The following is a 19748-nucleotide window of genomic DNA, read 5'->3' on the forward strand; positions in this document are numbered from 1 at the left end:
TCATGTGAATGTACAAAGTTTTAGATGTGAGTGCAGAAATGACTCATTAAAATAATGGGTGACTGTACTGAGTGTAATGACAAAGAATTAAAACTGTGTTTTAGTATGTACATTTAAAATGTTTAACAGCTAATTACTGTACTTGTTGAACAATTGTTTCCGTTGGTTTCTCATGGTGAAATCTAGAACATGCTGCATGTAAGAATGGTAGGTGCTTCAAGCAACAACATATTTGGTCAATAATTCGGGGATTTTTTTTCTTTTTTGTTGTTGCCTCTTTTAATGCTTTGGCCATTTATTCATCATCTATCATAAGAGCTAACTGCAACAGTGACCCCTTGTGAATGAGGGATCAGCCTAACTTATTCACTATTTGTCAAAACTCATTCGCCAGGAGGAACGGAGATAATTTGGCAGTTTTTACAGAAAACAAATAGATCAAGAAAGGAGAAGAGAATTCCTGAAAATCTGAATGAAACATCAGGATATGTCCAGGAACACACATGGATAAAATCCAAAAAGAAAATCAAGGAAAGAGAAACAGAAATAAATCCCTGGATAGCTTAAGATAAGAAAACCTTTATTAGTCCCATGCGTGGGAAATTTCACACTTGAATGAGCTCAACGATTTGAAAATTGAACAGGAAATATCATTAAACTAATATTCAGGCTCTCTTCATACTTCATCATCCATGCATGTCACACTCCTCAAAGAGTCCAGGGAATTTCAGAAAAATGTTAAGGCTGAAAAAGCTGACCAAATAATACTTTACATGGATTTATGCAAATGAGTGCATGCGATGTGGGAGGGACGCTGCAACCAGGGAGAACAGAGCAAGTTTTTTGTGTTGAGGATGAGTTCAACCTGATTACTCCTGTAAGAAGATTTGCAAGCTGTGGAATACATTTTTGTTATATCTTTTCACGTCGCAGTCCCGTGGAAGTTTTTCTTCTTCAAACTAATGTAGGCTACACGAGTGAAGCACGGGAAAACTGGTCTCAAGGTTATACAAATTCTCTTCTTAAATGAAACCCAAACAGGGTAACCTTAAATGCACCATGATTTTACTTTACAAGTTCATAAACATTTTTTCTTTCCACTTAACAACCAATTCTATCCCCAGGTCAGAAATACGTACCCGAAAAATACATGTTCAAAGCAACACAACGGTGGCCCAAAATCAGATTGTGAACTCCACTCTGTGGAGTGGAAATTCATAACGAACCAGTTCATTTTATTTTGTAGATTACAGCTGTTCTTCATATTTTGGGGCATCTGATGTCATCAGAGAAGACTGTGTTGAACAGCTTCGAATAATGAGCTTCAGAAAGCTTCATCACTTAATCATTTCCTTACGAACCATTAAATCAGGTACCGAAACAGTTAAGTTCTAAAGAATTCTTCGACGTCACTGATCACGTGACTCTGGCCAAACAAATCACACTTTGAGACAGGGATTCTGAAGCATACCCGCGGAGCTTCAAGCTTTCAGCGGGCTAACGCTAGCTTTTAGTGTTCGGGTGTGGAGTGGAGCTTGTTGTTCGTGTCTCTGTGCGAAGAAACTGTAAGTTTGCTTTGTTTCCTCCTTTAACAGTTTGTCTTCATGAACTTTACTATTAGTTCAGCTCATGTTTGATTTCTTTAAACAACAAACTGTTTTTATTTTCGGAACAAAACCGTCGTTTCCTAAACAGTCAGCCCGTTGTGACTCGGCCGAGTGTGTCCGCCATTTCCTGTTACTGTTTGTGATCCAGACTAAACACGGAGTTCGGCCGCTGTTCCACAGTAACTGCTGGCAGATTAACCCGTACTCGGTTTTTTTCAAAAGAAAAATTAAACAGTTAATATTTTTTAACCTGAAATTCATTGGCTTTGGCTTATTTTCTGTGAAGAACATAAATCCGAACTAATTTTCAATGACCTCATACTGTACCTCCCCCCACGCATTTACATTACATGCAAGGTGTTCGGGTCCACTGGACCCAGGTCTAATAAAAGTGTTGAAAGTGTAGGTCCTGTGTTCCCACACTCTGTCTTCCTCCTTTCTGGTGCTGCTGATAGTGTTTTCTTCCCCTCCTGCTCCGCACAAAGTTGCAACATTGTTGAAAATTCAACTACCAACACCGTCTGCTCTGACATTCCCACACATTTTACCCTCTTTCTTGAGGGATCCAAATTTTATGTTCTCATACCCTGTCCCACCTGCAAATTAGGGGCATAATACTGTAAATAAGACTTTGCCAGTGTGGTTCTTTATCACAACTGATCAAGATGGCAAAAGATTATCTGCTGCGAGGGCCTTATTGATTTTGGAAGAGAGAGGAGCTTCTGATGATGATGTCGGGGAAGAAGTTTCAGAATATGAGGATCACATTTTTTAAAATTCAGAGTCTGACAGTGACTTTGAAGAAGAAGGTGAGGTTGAGTGCCATTTAGTAACAAATGAAGATGAGTACCCCATCTGCAGCCAGCTGCAGGACCAGAACAAGCCCACCAGACAACAAATGAAGAAATATGGATGTAAAAAAAAAAATGGAGAAATTGAATGATCTTCTTGCCCAAGAAATGTTGTCTTTCCACTCCACTTGATTATAACTGATTTTATTTTTTATAACATTTTATATAAAACAAAAACGAGAAGCACATTAATTCATAAATGCGATCTAACAAAGGTAAAGGGAAAAATTAAGCATGTTTGCTGTTCATATGGCTTGTAAGTGGGATGAAGTAAACATTGTTGAGTAATTTAACATAAAATTGTTTGATAGTGTTAATTTGGAAAGCCAAAGCTCTAGCGGGTCCACCAGACCCATGAACACTGGCTGAGTAACAAAAATATGAACACCACACAAGGGTTAACTGATACTTAGTTAGCTTAGCTAGCAGAGCAGCTAGCAGTTAGAATATGAACTGTCAGCTTGGTCCTGGGCATTGTTACTGAAATAAAGCTGCTCGCTGCCATTTCTACAGCCATGTTTGACCTGCTGCTTTGTAGGACTACAGGAATGGAGGATTTGGAGGCTAACCCCGGCTCTTTGTGACACTTTTTGTTGTGAACTGATGAAAGCTGTGTCCCAGAAGGTGTGGATGTTAGTCCAACACATCAAAAGCTCTTGATTGATGTGCACATGAATCATTTGTTTCCTCTGCAGGTAGAAAGTGTGTGTGAGCTGATGTGAATTTGAATTCAGCAGCATGGATCAGTGTGAGGACAGAAAGGAGGGAGTCCCTCCCTCTAAAAGCACTCTGTGTGGGGAACATGAGAGCCAGACCAAAGCTCAGAGGTGAGATGACCATCTCTAACTGTCCATGACTCTTCTCCATGTCACAGCTCAGCACTCACATCACTGCTCCATCATTATTCACAGAAACCAGCCTGGACCTCCACTCAGTGACGAGTCAAAGGACATGGATGATGAGTTTAAAGAAAACGTCTGTCCTCCTGCAAAGAGGTAATGTGTGTCTAAATGTTGTGTCTCAGTGTTTGTGAATAAATCCTCCATCATGTTTAATGTCAGCTCAGCTGTGTTTCACACACATTTCTATGTTTATATGTGAAGCGGTGTGTGTTGGAGTGTTTCCACAAATGCATCATGTAAAGAATGGATGTTGTAGGAGGTGTGAAGAGGCTGAGTGTCTGTAGGACTCCAGCTGCTCAGTGTTCTTAATTTTCCTTAAATGTGTATATCAACAGCAGTGTCAAGGCTGAAGTTACATCAAGTGACATATACATGCCTAGTAGATGTCATTGCCAAGATGTAGTACTGCTGATTCTACATTTCATGTTTTGTAGATGAATCCTTGTTGCTGATATTTGTATCTTACTTTTTGCCTCTTGCAGTAGACTAACTTTCTTGAACAAATATTGTTTTCCTATAATAAAAATTAGTCACTTTTTAAAATCATTTATAATTTAATAAGCAAGTTGTTACACAAACAAGCCTTATCTCCTCATGCGTTTACTAAAATACCACAAAAAACTAGAAGTAAAATGAACAGTTTAAAAAAACCTCGGTCCTTATAATCCAGTTGCAAAGATTTATTCTGCTGTTTAATGTCCTAAATAAGTATATTCGACATGTGATGAGACTTACTGACTATGAATCATGTCCACATGTTTTACAGGCCAAAGACGGAGAAGGCAGTGAAAGTGCAGCTGCTTGAAATGTTGAACAATCTGGGAGACGAGGAGCTGAAACATTTCCAGTTTTACCTGCACAATGACCCTGGCGATGACTTCCCCAAAGTCTTTAAACGCCAACTGGAAAATGCAGACAGACTGAAAACAGTTACACTGGTGCTGCAGACGTATGCGGGCAATGAGATGGAGGTGGCGAGCTCGATTTTAAAGAGGATGAATGAAGGTCAGACTGCGCAGTATGCAGATACATTATCACAATTAATTTTGTGATATGTATTAAACTGAGGCTGTTTTAGTCTAAATGAATATCAATGGTACTAAAAGCTGTAGATAATATTACATCTGTGGGATGATTATGGGTAATTTTTTTTTTCTCTAATGATAAAAATTTTATTTGTGAAGAAGTTCATGAAGTCATTACTAGCTAACGTTAAAGGGATGGTTGGCTCAACAGAGCTCTGACTGTTTGTCAGCCTGGCTACAGAGCTGAAGAGAAACCTGGGGTTGTTCTTATTTTCTTCAATCAGTGACGAATAGTAAGATGTTCTGGCTTTGCGGAGGGCTTTCTTATAAAGCAACCAACTATTTTTCGAGGCTAAATTATGATCTTCTAAATTTGTGACACGCTGTTTCATCTCTGGCTTATTAGATTTCATCCCGCTTTAAGGTGCAGGTGAAATCTACTCTCCACTGCTGTGTAATCCGTTATTGTATTAGGCTTTGTTCTAAGGGAATGATCAGACGAGTGTTTTCAGTAAACACTGTTAGATGTTCAGTTTCTATTCCATATGTTAAAACTAAATCTGTGTGGGTTCTTTTACACACTGAGAGAAGCCAATTCAGTCTATTAACTAATTAAATGCTGTGTTTAGGCTGTCATTTTTAGCATCTTCATGGATGTTAATATAAATGAATGACCTTGTTCAATAAAATATTTTTAAGTATTTTCTATATCTAGAATTGTATGTTTCTAACCTTTGTGACATGTCATTTTCATGCTAATTGAAGATGGTTCAATGAAAGGTCCAATTTGATTTGTGTTCAAATTACCCAAATATCTCCTGAGATTTTAACGAAAGTTATTAAGATGGAAATGCATGATTATATAAATAATGGTTGACACTGTAAAAACCATAATAGACTAATCATCCTTCTTACTGTTTTTAATTCAGAGGCTCTTCAAAAGTGTCATCGTCATCTTAAATTCAAGTCTAATCTGAAGAAGAAGTTCCAGTGTGTGTTTGAGGGGATCGCTAAAGCAGGAAACCCAACCCTTCTGAATCAGATCTACACAGAGCTCTACATCACAGAGGGAGGGACTGCAGAGGTCAATGATGAACATGAGGTCATACAGATTGAAACAGCATCCAGGAAACCAGACAGACCAGAAACAAAAATCAGACAAGAAGACATCTTTAAATCCTCATCTGGAAGAGACGAGCCAATCAGAACAGTGCTGACAAAGGGAGTGTCTGGCATTGGGAAAACAGTCTTAACACAGAAATACACCCTGGACTGGGCTGAAGACAAAGCCAACCAGGACATCCAGTTCATATTTCCATTCACTTTCAGAGAGCTGAATGTGCTGGAAGAAAAAAAGTTCAGCTTGGTGGGACTTGTTCATCGCTTCTTTACTGAAACCAAAGAAGCAGGAATCTCCAGGTTTGAAGACTTCCAGGTTGTGTTCATCTTTGATGGTCTGGATGAGTGTCGACTTCCTCTGGACTTCCACAAAGCTACAATCCTAACTGACCCCAGAGAGTCCACCTCAGTGGATGTGCTGCTGATAAACCTCATCAGGGGGAAACTGCTTCCCTCTGCTCACCTCTGGATAACCACACGACCTGCAGCAGCCAATCAGATCCCTCCTAACTGTGTTGGCATGGTGACAGAGGTCAAAGGGTTCACTGACCCACAGAAGGAGCAGTACTTCAGGAAGAGATTCCGAGATAAGCATCAGGCCAGCAGGATCATCTCCCACATCAAGACATCACGAAGCCTCCACATCATGTGTCACATCCCAGTCTTCTGCTGGATCACTGCTACAGTTCTGGGGGATGAGCTGAAAACCAGAGAGGGAGGACAGCTGCCCAAGACCCTGACTGAGATGTACATCCACTTCCTGGTGGTTCAGGCCAAAGTGAAGAAGGTCAAGTATGACGGAGGAGCTGAGACAGATCCACACTGGAGTCCAGAGAGCAGGAAGATGATTGAATCTCTGGGAAAACTGGCTTTTGATCAGCTGCAGAAAGGAAACCTGATCTTCTATGAATCAGACCTGACAGAGTGTGGCATCGATATCAGAGCAGCCTCAGTGTACTCAGGAGTGTTCACACAGATCTTTAAAGAGGAGAGAGGACTGTACCAGGACAAGGTGTTCTGCTTCATCCATCTGAGTGTTCAGGAGTTTCTGGCTGCTCTTCATGTCCATCTGACCTTCATCAACTCTGAAGTCAATCTGATGAAAAAACAACATGTCTACCAAATTGCTGTGGATAAGGCTTTAAGGAGTCCAAATGGACACCTGGACTTGTACCTCCGCTTCCTCCTGGGTCTTTCACTACAGACCAATCAGACTCTCCTACGAGGCCTGCTGACACAGACAGGAAGTTGCTCACAGACCAATCAGGAAACAGTCCAGTACATCAAGAAGAAACTCAATGAGAAGCTGTCTGCAGAGAAAAGCATCAATCTGTTCCACTGTCTGAATGAACTGACTGATCGTTCTCTAGTGGAGCAGGTCCAACAGTCCCTGAGATCAGGAAGTCTCTCCACAGATAAAGTGTCTCCTGCTCAGTGGTCAGCTCTGGTTTTCATGTTACTGTCATCAGAAGAAGATCTGGATGTGTTTGACCTGAAAAAATACTCTGCTTCAGAAGGGGCTCTTGTGGGGCTGCTGCCAGTGATCAAAGTCTCCAACAAAGCTTTGTAAGGAAATTTCTGATCAGGCTTTTATTTTCTAAATATTTATTCTAGTAACAATTGCAATTTGTTCATGGCACAATTGTGCCATGAACAAATTGGACGAGCACTGTGACGGGTGCTCGTCCATTTAAAAAAAACAAAACAAAAAAACTTTAAAGTGCAATGATCATCAGCACTAAATCAAGTATATGATTCTCCTAAAAATTCAAAGCAACAGACAGTATCAACATTTCTGAGACGTCTGTCGGTGTAACACTTACCAAAGTACCATTCAAAACGGTTTACTTTATACCAAAAACTCATGGACTAATCCAGTGTCCTGTTACTAGGGATGGGTGTCGTTTAGGTTTTATCCAATAACAGTGCCAAACCAGTACTTTTGAAACTGTGCCGGTTCTTAAACTTTGCTTAAAGAATGGAGAACACAAACTTTGTGCAAAAACCTCTTACGTTTTTATTTTTAGCAGTCTCTATTTTTCTGCAAAATGATAACCAAGTTAGCCTTTTCTGTTGATACAACATGAAGGGAGTACCTGCCATCAAACAAGAAGACAGCCGCATGTAACTACGACAGTGTTTGCTAGTTCACCTTGCATGCATTAATGTAATAACGTGGTTAGCCTACTCAACGTAAATTACACACAAACGACATTAAGCTACTCGCCCAGAGAAGAACAGCTGCTGCTGTCATCATCATCCGTCGCCATTTCTGCTACACTGGCAGGGCTAGGGGCCAGGACTCTACTCTTCAGTTTCTTGGGGGATGTTGCTAACTCCGGGTCCGATAACAGGCACCACACCCGCAGTAGATGTGCTTGTTGTGAGGTCTTGCAGCAAGCTGTCAAATACGATGTATTTCGCGGCTTTTAAAAAAACGCTATGCGTCGCCAGGTGTTTCATCAGATTTGAGGTGTTACCTCCTTTGCACAGTATCGCCTCCATCACCACCTAGTCAAGACTGGGTTGAGAAATTTCATAAGAAGTGTTCTTGGTGGAACATTATTATTTCCCTTCAACCTGATCTGGTGCATTATATCCAGTTCAGCTGGCAACATCAAGCACATCCAGTATCCATTACGGTATTTTCACGACCATAAGACGCACTGTACTGAAAGGTGCAGTCTCAGTTATGTGTGCCATTACTGTATTTAACACACACATAAGGCGCACCTGATTATAGGGTGCATACAAGTATGCATATTTAAAACTAAAGCGGGAGCAAAACTGAGTTTGGTACTAACATTTTTATTACCTGTAATCGTCACCAATCAAACCCATCGAAGTCTTCATCCTCTGTCTGAATTGAACAGCTGCGCTAAATCTCCATCAAACATTCCAGGTTCACTTTCTTCACCGTCAGAGTCACTTTCCGTGCTGTGCGGCTCCTCGGAAATTATGGCGGCTTTTGCGAAAGCTCGAACCACAATGCCAGCAGACATGTTAGCCCAAGCATCTACAATCCATTCGCAAATTGTGGCGTAACGCGCCCGGTGCTGCCTTCCACTCTTAGTGAAACTGTGGTCTCCATCGGTCATCCATCGCTCCCACGCCGCTCGCAGCCTTACTTTGAACGGCCGGTTCATACCAATGTCCAGCGGTTGGAGTTCCTTTGTCAGGCCTCCCGGAATGACAGCAAGCTCACAGTTCATTTGCTTAACTTGTTTTTTTCACATCGGCTGTGAGATGGGCACGCATAGAGTCACAGATCAACAGCGATGGTGATGTGTGGAAAAAAACCACCTGGTCTCCTTACATAAACCTCCCTCAGCCACTCTTTCATCATTTCCTCATCCATCCAGCCCTTTTCATTTGCCTTAATGATGATTCCTGTTGGAAACTTCTCTTTAGGCAAAGTCTTTCTCTTAAAAAATCACCATTGGCGGCAGTTTCTGTCCATTAGCATGGCAGCCAAGCACAACAGTAAAAGAAGACTTTTCGTGCCCCATTGTGCGTATCGCTACCATGCTGGTCCCCTTCTTCTCCACATTGTGACTCACCGGGATGTCGAAAGTGAGCGGCACCTCTTCCATGTTAGTGATGTGGCTGGGTTGGATGTGTTTGTCGGCGATGTGTTTGCTGCAGTAGGAGCGGAAGATGGCCAGCTTTTCCTTATAATCCGCTGGAAGTTGCTGCACTACCGTAGTCCTGGTCTGGATGGAAAAATGGCACCGTTTCATGAAACAAAAGCACCAAGACGGACCTCATTGGAAATGTTCAATTTTCATTTCTTCTGCTAGCGAAACTGCTTTTAGTCGAATGGTGACCGTCAAAACGCTTCTCCAACTCGTTCTTTGCTCGATGATCCACTGCTCGAGTCTTTCCTCCAACTCGGGCCACCTTGCCTTATGTCCGCGGAAAGTCAGCTGCGTGTTCTTGACCTCTCGGAGCTCGTTTTCCAGCTTCCTCCACTTGCGAACCATCGATTCATTAATCTTAAATTCTCTCGCGGCTGCTCGATTTCCATGTTCCTCCGCGTAGCTGATGGCCTTCAGTTTAAACTGTGTTTCATAAGCGTGTCTCTTTGCCATTTTCAGGGTTGTTAAAACAACGAAGTTCTGCATAACACACATACCTGTTCTTTTATACAGGTATGTGCGATTGTAGCGGTATATACAATCAACGCCCACACTTCACTCTTTAGCGTTCTCATGGTGATCTCTACTACGTCCTCCTTACAACACACACAGGGCGCACTGCACTATAGGGTGCGCCGCACTTTTTGAAGAAAATCTAAGACTTTTATGTGCGCCTTATAGACCCGAAAATACGGTATACCAAAATAAGATTCTTTCAGGCTCCTATGTCAGTCCTATGCCTGGTAGCTGTGTGGTTCCTTGGTGGGTCCTGGGTGGGCTTGGGGACTTGGACTTCTGGGGGTCTTGGGTCATGGCTGGTGTGTTGCCAGGTTGTGGGTGGGTGAGTGCATGCACAGGGTACCCAATCTAGATGGGCCCGGGCCTGGACACCATGCTATTATTGGGTTTCGGGGAACGGGGTTCCCTCTTCCGGGGTGTGTAGGGTCCTCGGTTCGCTTGGCCCAGGGCTCAGTCTGCTCTGGCCTGGCCAGCTGCCAGTGGAGCCTGCGGGCTCATTTCTGCGGCCGCCTGTGACTTGTGCTGCTGGGTGACTTTTCTAGGTTGGGTGGTGTGATTGTGGTCCTCCTTGGGTTCTCGAGCTCTGGGGAGGAAGGGCCTCTGGCTCTCTGGTGCCCGAGTCTCCTCCATGTCTGCTTCATGTCCTATGTGGCAGGGCTGTTCCTCGCCACACCCAGTATAAGACATTTACATGGAGAAACCCTATGAATACAAGTGCGCTCAGACACAGGTGTGGACAGAGATGTACAAACAATTAATCCCAGAAACACACTATCTTGGTTGCTGCTCAGTAACATTTATTGTTTACGGTTACTTTTGCATATGTTGGTTGTTTCTATGGTTTCTGTGCTATGTCTTGTTCCTTCCTTCCAGCTTACATTTTGAAATTTTTAGTTAACCATGACTTGTAGTGTCCCTACAGCGCGCGTGTGTGTTTGTGGGGGTGTTATTTATTTATTTTTCCTCCCTCTCTTTTTAACAAATGTCACAGATTTCATGCTTCTTTATTTTTAGGCTGAGTGTCTGTGACCTGTCAAAGGCAGGCTGTGAAGCTCTGACTTCAGTACTCAGCTACAAGTCGTCTAGTCTGACAGAGCTGGACCTTAGGATCGACAGCTTGGACGATTCAGGTGTAAAGCTTCTGTCTGCAGCCTTGGGGAGTTCATGTTGTAAACTGAATACTCTAAGGTCAGTATATTCAGTTTTTTGTTTTGTTTTTTGTTTTTTTTCTCCCTTGTTCAGCTGACAAATGAAACGGTTAAAAATGCCACTCATAAGTGTTTATTAGTATTTCTCATTATCCCCAAGTTAAACTGTCACATTTCTAACCTGTTTAATCCCAGGCATTAAGGATTATTTTAAAACACATTGCTAAATGTAGTAGCTTATTAGTAAAACGAGTGTTTCATTGTTCATGTTATAATTTTCAGACTGAATCTCAGTAACCTCTCGGAGAGCAGCTCTGAAACTCTTTCTGCTGGACTGCAGAATCTAAACTGCAAGCTGATTACTCTGAGGTCAGATCAAGTAACATTTTATTTTTCAGAATTAATCAATAAGTTGATTAAAGTTTAGCCAATCATTGTTGCATCTTAAAAAAACAGGATTGAATATTGGCAATAACGCCATGCTGACAACACTTTAACTCTTGTGGGTGTTTTTTTTTTTTTTTTAAATAGGCTAATGGGCTGTAAGTTCTCAGAGGGAAGCTGTGAAGCTCTGTCCTCAGTTCTCAGCTCCCAATCCTCTAGTCTGAGAGAGCTGGACCTGAATAATTCTGAGCTGTGGGATTCAGGAATGAATCTTCGGTCTGTAGGAATAATGGCTTCACAGTGTACACTGGAAACACTAAGGTCAGATCAACAGTATTGTTTATTTTTATCAGTTGCCAAAAATAACCAATAATTGTAGCTAATTCAATAAAAGTCATCTATGTGTTATATCATTTCATAACTTCTCTCTTCACTACGATTACACTTTAACACAGGTGTTGTGTTCTCGATAATTTTTCAGACTGAGTAGCTGTTTCCTGTCAGAGGGAAGTTGTGAAGCTCTGTCCCCAGTTCTCAGCTCCCAGTCCTCAAGTCTGAAAGAGCTAAACCTGAGTAACAACAACCTGCAGGATTTGGGTGTGAAGCTTCTGTCTGCTGCACTGCAGAGTCCACAATGTAACCTTGAAACTCTCAGGTCAGGATTCAAATCTTTCCACAGAGGATCGTTTAAAATGTGATTTATATCTTTGCACAAAAAGCATCATAAGGGTGATACTTCAAGAGCCATGAGGTGGTACTCATTGTGAAAAGTTTGAGAACCACTGTGGTAGCTTATAAACATGAATCCGCGCAGTGCACCCGGTAGAAAGGTTTCTGGTTGGGCTGGTGGGGGGATTAATCTCCTAAGACCCGAACTCTGTCATAGCATGCATTTTTAATTTCTCTTTGCTATGAGGGAGATTGGGACCTGATGAATGTAAAAACAAAGAATTACCAGATAATTTTTTTTTTTTTTTTTGTTTTTTGTACTTAATTTTTGTTTCTGAGAAAAATAATATCCACATATGTTTTAAATTTTGATAGAACAGTGGCAGTATGATGTCATAAATTGATATCAGGCCCTTGTAGATAAAAATTAAGGATTGTGGCCACAGCTCAGTGCAGCAGCTTTGGCAATGGAGGTGTTGAGCATCATCCATTCGGACTCAATGTCCCCATTCTCCCTCAGAAGCTCAGCTACAGGTGGGGGTTAAAGAGCTTGCAGACCGGGGCCTCTGCCAAGTGTTCTTAGGGCAAGATCACTATAGGTTTAGGTGTGCCAGGTCTGTGCAGCATCCTTCCCCGCCATCTGATCCAACAGCCTACCAGGTGGTGATCAGTTGACAGCTCAGCCCCTCTCTTTAGGTTGTTCCTCAAAATCGCACCCATCCAAGTCTCATTGTCTTTACCCATATGAATGTTGAAGTCTCTCTCACAGTAGGACAACTTGCTGTGGTACCAGCTCCCAGTTTGAGTTCAGGAGACAGACATCCTCTCTACTTTTAAGATCAGTTTCAAACTTTCCTTTTTGATAAAGCTTATAGTTAGAGCTGGATCAGTTGACCCTGAACCATCCCTTAGTTATGCTGCTGCAGGCGCAGACTGTTGGTGGACTTCCCGTGATTCTCTGCTTTCTTCTCCACTCCCCTATTTTTACTACTGATGCTTTTATATGTCACTACCGCATGACCTTAACTTTTTTTTCTCCTCTCCGCTTAGTTTATCTTATAAATAAAGTCATTTTAAATATAATGGATGGAAATGGATGTTGTTGTATCAGCCATCCATAAAATTGTTGTTCACAGATTGCTTGTTATTTTGTGTGTCTGCAGTCTGTCAGGCTGTCTGATCACAGAGGAAGGCTGTACTTTTCTGGTCTCAGCTCTGAACTCCAACCCCTCCCATCTGAGAGAGCTGGACCTGAGCTACAATCATCCAGGAGACTCAGGAATGGAGCTGTTGACGGCTGGACAAAAGGATTCACGTTGGAGACTGGAAACTCTCAGGTATGGAGAGAATGCCTGACAAAGGAGGAAGAGCTGGAAACATTTCTTGTGTCCTTCACTCACTTCCTATTTTTCTTGATGCATGCTCAATCATCCAGGCAAGGAAATCCCCCAAATATGATTATATTCATCTGGACGCGGTGTTTTCAGTGGGAGAAACATTTTGTCACTCATCCAAGTGACTTGTTCAGTCTCAGCTGACTGCAGGTTTTCTCAGTATTATAAATAGTACATTTACGCATTGACGGAAACTAGAACCACTGGTGAAAAAAGGGCTGTGAGGTCAGTTTCATGATCATTAATATGCAAATATTAATTGTTCTCAGAGCTAACCCACGACCATTGATACATGGTCTTTGATCAGTGGTTGGCAGTGTTGGGTAAGTTACTTTAAATTTGTAACTTAGTTACTTTTGATAGAAGTAACTAGTAATGTAACTCAGTTACTACTTATTAGGGAAAGTAACTTATTTTACTCAGAATTCTCTTGTTAATGTGTTGCTTCTGTAATGCTGGGCTTACACTGTGCGATTTTTGGCCCATTTTGAGCCGAATTTTGAGTCGTGTGACCGTTTTGGCGATCGGCCCGATTTTTGCCTTCATTGTGCGTTGTGCATCGTGTAGTATACGTGGGGTAACGAGAAGCGATTAACACCTCACGACCAGCTCCCGATCATCAATCGCTTGGTCGTGAGGATTTCAAACCTGTTTGAAATCCTCATGACCGTCATGAGGGTGTCACCGCAGTTTCTCACACTGCGCACGCGCAAACACAAATGTCAGCGAAAAAGACGGCACAGCACAGCAGTGTAGCGTGTGATGTAGACACAAGCGATGGCGGCACAATTTGTAGAACTTTGGAAAGCTCATCCGAGCCTTTTCGGTGTGGCCTCGCAAAATTATCACGACCACAACAACCGTGAAAATAGTTGGATTTTCATCGCTGCTCACTCACAGCTGCCTGATCATGTTTTTCATTACCAATTTAGCAAAGTTGATGGTGTGTGTTTGTGTGTCTGTAAGACAGAGAGGGAGAGCGACAGAATTTCTGTTATAACAGTCATGTTATGGACGCACAGTGTGAGCACTCAGGTCGATCAGAGCATCGGGCCGTATAGTGTTAGACCTGCATCGTGACCTACCAACTTCTAACCCCTGTGAGTCAATCGTACAGTTTGAGCAGGAGCTGAATCGCGCAACTGAAAAAATCGCAGAGTGTCTGCCCAGCATAACTGGATGATAATAATAATGATGATGAGGGATTGCATTTATATAGCACTTTTCCAGGCACCCGAAGCGCTTACCCAGCAAGATTGCCAGTCTTGTAGGTTGCGTACTTGCCACAAGTGCACTGTGCCACCTACCAATAGAAAGGAAAAGATAATGTGCATATTTCCACGAGAGAAATCCCACGCCTGGACCGTCATTGACTGCTGCCATGATTCTAGCCTACGTCACAGCGTCATGTGTGCTTTTTACATCCAACACAAAAACTGCAGTCGTGGTGCTTTGATTGTACTCAGAACTCAGAAATTCTGCCTTCTTAATAAGATGATGTTGGTAACACCAGACTGCAGATGAGCTGCTTACAGAGCTGGACTGGGACAGAAAACTGGCTTGGGCATTTTGACTATAGACCGGCCACCATTATAGGAAAAATCATAAAGACTTTGAATAAAAAGAAACGCTGTTGTGACAGTGATGTACACTGTCTTGATGTTTTAAATGTATTAATAGTTTGTAAATTTCAGATAATTTTTTTTAAAAGCTAGATATTTTAAATGAGAATAATGCTATTTCCACATGTAACAGGTATTTTTGAAAACGCAGATTTTTCTATGCGTTTGCACCTTTCGTCCAAACATAAACGGCGTTTTTGGTCACTAAAAACTGAGATTTTTAAAAACGCCTGCCAGGGTGGATATTTTTGAAAACTCAGTTTTTGCATTCACGTGTGGATGAGGAAAAGAAAACACAGCGTCAACGGTGTGCGCCTTTTTTGACGTCACACTGTGCGCCGTGTTGTCTCGGTGAAATGAATTTCTACAATGGTGGACTTGCACAAAATACTGTTACTCTCTGCAGTGTTTAAATGCTTACATGTACACACAGTTACTGTCCCTCCACACAGGACTCAGTTCTGCTTCTATGCGCTGTCTTTGTTTATTCTTTCTCACCCAGCCTTCTGGACTTCAGATTGGCCAACATTTCTATACGGTTAGGAATATATCGCCACCTGTTGCTTTGGCATGTTCCTAGCAGCGTTTTCCCTTTTTTTTTTTTTTTTTTTTTTTTTCAACGTGTGAACAGGATTTAAAAAAGACAAAAACGGGAAAACTGTGTTTTTCAAAAATACCAGTGTACATGTGGACGTAGCTTAAGAAAGAAAAGTAATCCCTCTCCCTGTTAATGCCCTTCATGGCCCCCTGGCAACACTTTGCTAGACCCGCCCCTGCACAGTTACCAGCTGTCAGCTACCTAAAAAAGGATCCTGGTGTTATTTGTTTCTCAGAAACAGTTCATAACTTCAACTCATCCATGTCACCTAAAAGGTAAACCTGTTTCTCCATCACAGCTCTGATGATCCAGTAAGGACATCTCCTGGTTTCATCTTCATGTTTCCCTCTCACCACATATCCAAACCGACATCATGACCAGCAGCTTTACAGCTGTGGCTCCAGCAAACATCAGCTGATACTAGAAATTAATATTAAATAAATTCTAACAACAGCTGATCAAGCTTTCTGGTGCAAAGTGGGCGATTTATTAAAAAAAAAAAAAAAGAGAGAGAAAAGACGATGAGCTGATCACTGATCAGTTTTCATGATTGAAGTAGAAACGGGAGAGGGAGGGGGGAGAATGAGAGAAGAAGAGGCAGCTGTGCAGCAAAGACACAGAACAACCTCAGCTTTGTCTTTTTTCCATTCTAGCTGAAGTACGGGACAAACTGTTATTAGCACAGACACTTTTAAAAGCGATCATTTAGGACTTGAGCAATAATACAAACAGCAATGTAGTTAAACATCTTACAGTTCGTTTTATTGGGAATTGGCTTTAAAAAAAAAACAAAAGAAAAAACTCAAAATCTGGTGAGGTTTTCATTTTTTAAATTTTTTTTTCAACAGGAGTGAGATGTGCGTTATATAAGGCAACGTTTTTGATAGGTTTGTAGCTTGAACCTATTCGCTGGAACGTTGAAGACAATATAATTACACAGCAAGCAAGACACGAAGTAGGCAAAGTTCTTCATGTTCCTCGTGCACGGGAGAGAACCGGACAAACGCCGTTCCTTCGCTTGACCCCAGTTGCTCTCGTCCGCTCCCCTGTAACACTGCTCTTTTATTGAGCTTACATTAATATGCATAGGTTCATTAACATATGACGTCTACATACAAACAAAGAGTACCGTGTGTGTGTGTGGGGGGGGTCAGAGTGTGACCCCATAAATGACTTCCCTAAACCTGCTGGTCTGGAAGTCCAGCAGTTCATCTAAACCAAAGGCACTTAGCCTAAAACAGACACAGCCACGTTTATCCTGCCATAAAACAATAAGAAAATGTACGACCTCTCCCATGCTCCCAGGATGTAGGTGTGCACACAAAGTTTGCAGACTATTAAGGATCAAACCTCTACCAATCTACAACTAATTATAAAACTCTAAGCATATATAAGTAGATATTTCTAAGCATAAATGACAATCAACAATACAAAACCTGACAGTTTTCCTTTTGCATTATTTTTGTGTGGTGCATTTTTCTACATTTTAACAAAAGGGGAACAGTTCACCGAGGATTTGTTATAATTTTCACATGGTCTTGCTGAGGTAATGCAAGTCGAAACTGCCATTCTTGTCTTTTTTTGGGGGGGGGATATGCTGGAAAAACCTTTAAAATGGACCTTGAAGGTGCTTAAAGTGCTTGAATTTAACCCTGAAAAAAGTGTTTGAACCCCGTCAGTCATATTTCATTCAATACAGTGGTGTACTGACAGATCCAGGATCAGTCCAGTCATCAGCAGTTTTATCCACGTTTAGATTAAAGTGTATTTGTAAAAATGTTGTACTGTTCCTTTTGTTAGTGTGTAACAGTGTGTATGAGAGCCATGTAATGCTCATGTGTGCATGCTAAGGCTGTGCTGGTCTGACACCCCCCCCCCCCCCCTCCTTTCAGGGTGGAGCCTGCTGGAGAACGATGGCTGACACCAGGTCTGAGGAAGTGTAAGTGTGTTTTTAATGGGATTCATGAAAACAAAGCAGCACACATTCAACCATCTTCATCATTCACATCTCTGATGTCAGGAGTCATCATCAAAGTGTCAATCAATGAACAGATGATGGATCAATAACTGCAGCTGGATTGTGTTTGTTCTCTCATCAGATTCCTGTCAACTCACAATCGACACAAACACAGTTCACAGATGGCTCAAACTGTCTGACAACAACACGAAGGTGACACGTGTGTGGGACACTTTTTCATATCCTGATCATCCAGACAGATTTGATTGGCATCCACAGCTGCTGTGTGAAAATAGTCTGACTGGTCGCTGTTACTGGGAGGTCGAGTGGAGAGGAATAGTTTTTATATCTGTGAGTTACAGAAGAATCAGAAGGAAAGGAAAGGGCATTGACTGTGTGCTTGGATACAATGCTCATTCCTGGAGTCTGATCTGCTCTGATGATGGTCCTCAATCTGTCAGGCACAACAACAAACAAAGACCCATCTCCTCCTCCTCCTCCTCTGTCTCTAACAGAGTAGCAGTGTATGTGGACTGTCCTGCTGGCACTCTGTCCTTCTACAGAGTCTCCTCTGACACTCTGATCCACCTCCACACCTTCAACACCACATTCACTGAAACTCTTTGTCCTGGGTTTTCATTTGACTATGATTCTTCAGTGACTCTGTGCTGAGTGGAGTGTAAAGAGTGTCTCCTGTTAGAGAAAGATTCTGACTGTTGAAGAGAGAGTTCAGTCTGTACATGTCTGTCTCTTTCACTCACAAACACGTTTTCAGATTCATGGATTCAATCAGTTGATGTTTTAAACTGTTCTAAATGATTCCTTGTAAAGCTCTTCCTCTTCAGTCCTTAAAGATGGAAGCTCACATTATTCCAGGATCCACCTGTTGTTTTTCTGTCTTTTCCCACTCAAAGCGTCACAGTGAATATAGTATGTGGTGTTTCTGTGAAGCTCAGGTCACAACCAGCTCCTCTGCATTTTCACCAAGTCTGAGCTCATTAAAATGAATCCAAATGTTTCATTTCTTTCTTAATTGGATTGTTCCATCATAACTGAATGAGTGGACATCCAATAGTACTGTGTATAAACTATTAAAGACATTCAGCATCTCATGTTTCTGTCATTGTATAAAAACAGCTGCTTTTAAAAATTGATCCAATAAAACAAACTGCATGTATTGATCAGGTCAATACACACAGCTCTCATGTCACTAACATCTCCATGATCTCTTCATTGATGGTGATTTGTGACCCTCTGCTGGTGAGAAGATGAACTACATGATGTCAGCTCATGAGCACAGATGACGAAGTTTTTTTTTTTTTTGTTTTTTTTTTAAGGGTGTTGGGTCGCAAATTTTGAAGACAAAATGATGACCACCGGATGATGTAGAGATTCACCTTTTTATTGAAAGATCCAATTAAAATCACTCAAATATCCTCTAGAAAAGATAAATATTGAAACGCAGTTTATTAAACGGTCATATGAACTGCAAAACAACATTGCAAAGCAAGCGAAACATGCACCGGGATCTAGACAGAAAGCGCTGATGGGGACATTTCTGACCCTACTTCTCTGAGATCCTGTACCCCTCCTCTAGCCAGCTTTTAACTTTTGACTCCTTGTCAAGTTAGTTTAAGTTTAAACTACAGGTATTTTCTCAATTTTACAAAGACCGATTTTGCAACAATTATGACTAAATGTGTTTGTCAGTGTTTTACATGTTAATCCTAATGATTAAATCTCACAAAAAACAGTGGGTTAACAGGAGCTCACATAACATGTGGTGCAGAGTTGTGATATAAGTGAATAATACTAAACCTAAATACATGGTGACAGATAGTTTAAATATGTGGGGTAAATGGTTAATGTGGCTGTTGTACAGAGTGTTCGTGGCGTTGCACCCTGGATCCTTCAGAGGTTTTTCAGAGTTTTCCCTGCTGGAATGTTTCAGGTTTCTGTATGTGTTGTGGCTAACTGTTGACGTCTCAGAAAGTCATCATTAAATGTCCCGATTAAGGCTCTTAGTTTCCGAGCATCATTTTCCTGAGGTTATAACACCTTTTTGGTGATGAGCGTAAAAACTAAATCTAGACAGCTTTGAGTTTTTGCTACGGAATTTGCAGTCAGATCACCAATTTGCATCTATCACTATGATTGGATCACTCATGGAGTTCACAGACGGTGACTGGATTGAATATGATAGGCTGGAACACTTTTTTGGCAAACGGCATTGAGGACGAAAAAAAAAAGTTCAGTTCTTCTCAGTGCATGTGGATCGAGGATGTAAGAGTTGATATGTAACCTAACAATACTTG

The 19748-nt window shown here is 41.6% G+C and overlaps 1 protein-coding gene across 1 annotated transcript; it reads left to right on the plus strand.

Annotated features, from left to right (window-relative positions):
- Positions 1 to 1488: 1488 nt before the first annotated feature.
- On the plus strand, positions 1489 to 18599 carry LOC147333664 (NACHT, LRR and PYD domains-containing protein 3-like). Its single transcript, XM_086268403.1, has 12 exons — positions 1489 to 1565; positions 3154 to 3285; positions 3370 to 3453; positions 4127 to 4365; positions 5315 to 7070; positions 10676 to 10849; positions 11092 to 11178; positions 11341 to 11514; positions 11675 to 11848; positions 13026 to 13199; positions 17369 to 17415; positions 17576 to 18599. Exons 2-12 carry the CDS (start codon positions 3197 to 3199, stop codon positions 18103 to 18105), a joined length of 3528 nt encoding a protein of 1175 aa, XP_086124529.1. The 5' UTR covers positions 1489 to 1565; positions 3154 to 3196; the 3' UTR covers positions 18106 to 18599.
- Positions 18600 to 19748: the final 1149 nt, after the last annotated feature.

The sequence above is a fragment of the Aulonocara sp. 'chitande type north' Nkhata Bay genome, linkage group LG3, assembly GCF_057382095.1.
Source record: "Aulonocara sp. 'chitande type north' Nkhata Bay isolate Kocher_YH1m ecotype deep benthic linkage group LG3, A_spYH_male_GT1.1, whole genome shotgun sequence".
NCBI classification, from domain to species: domain Eukaryota; kingdom Metazoa; phylum Chordata; class Actinopteri; order Cichliformes; family Cichlidae; genus Aulonocara; species Aulonocara sp. 'chitande type north' Nkhata Bay.

What these genes read in the sequence shown, in the direction of transcription:
- LOC147333664 (XM_086268403.1), top strand. Translation starts at nt 3,197, where the DNA reads ATGGATCAGTGTGAGGACAGAAAGGAGGGAGTCCCTCCCTCTAAAAGC. An exon ending in TGCAAGCTGATTACTCTGAG is followed by an intron (nt 11,179 to 11,340) that starts GTCAGATCAAGT and finishes TTTTTTAAATAG; the next exon opens with GCTAATGGGCTGTAAGTTCT. An exon ending in TGTACACTGGAAACACTAAG is followed by an intron (nt 11,515 to 11,674) that starts GTCAGATCAACA and finishes ATAATTTTTCAG; the next exon opens with ACTGAGTAGCTGTTTCCTGT.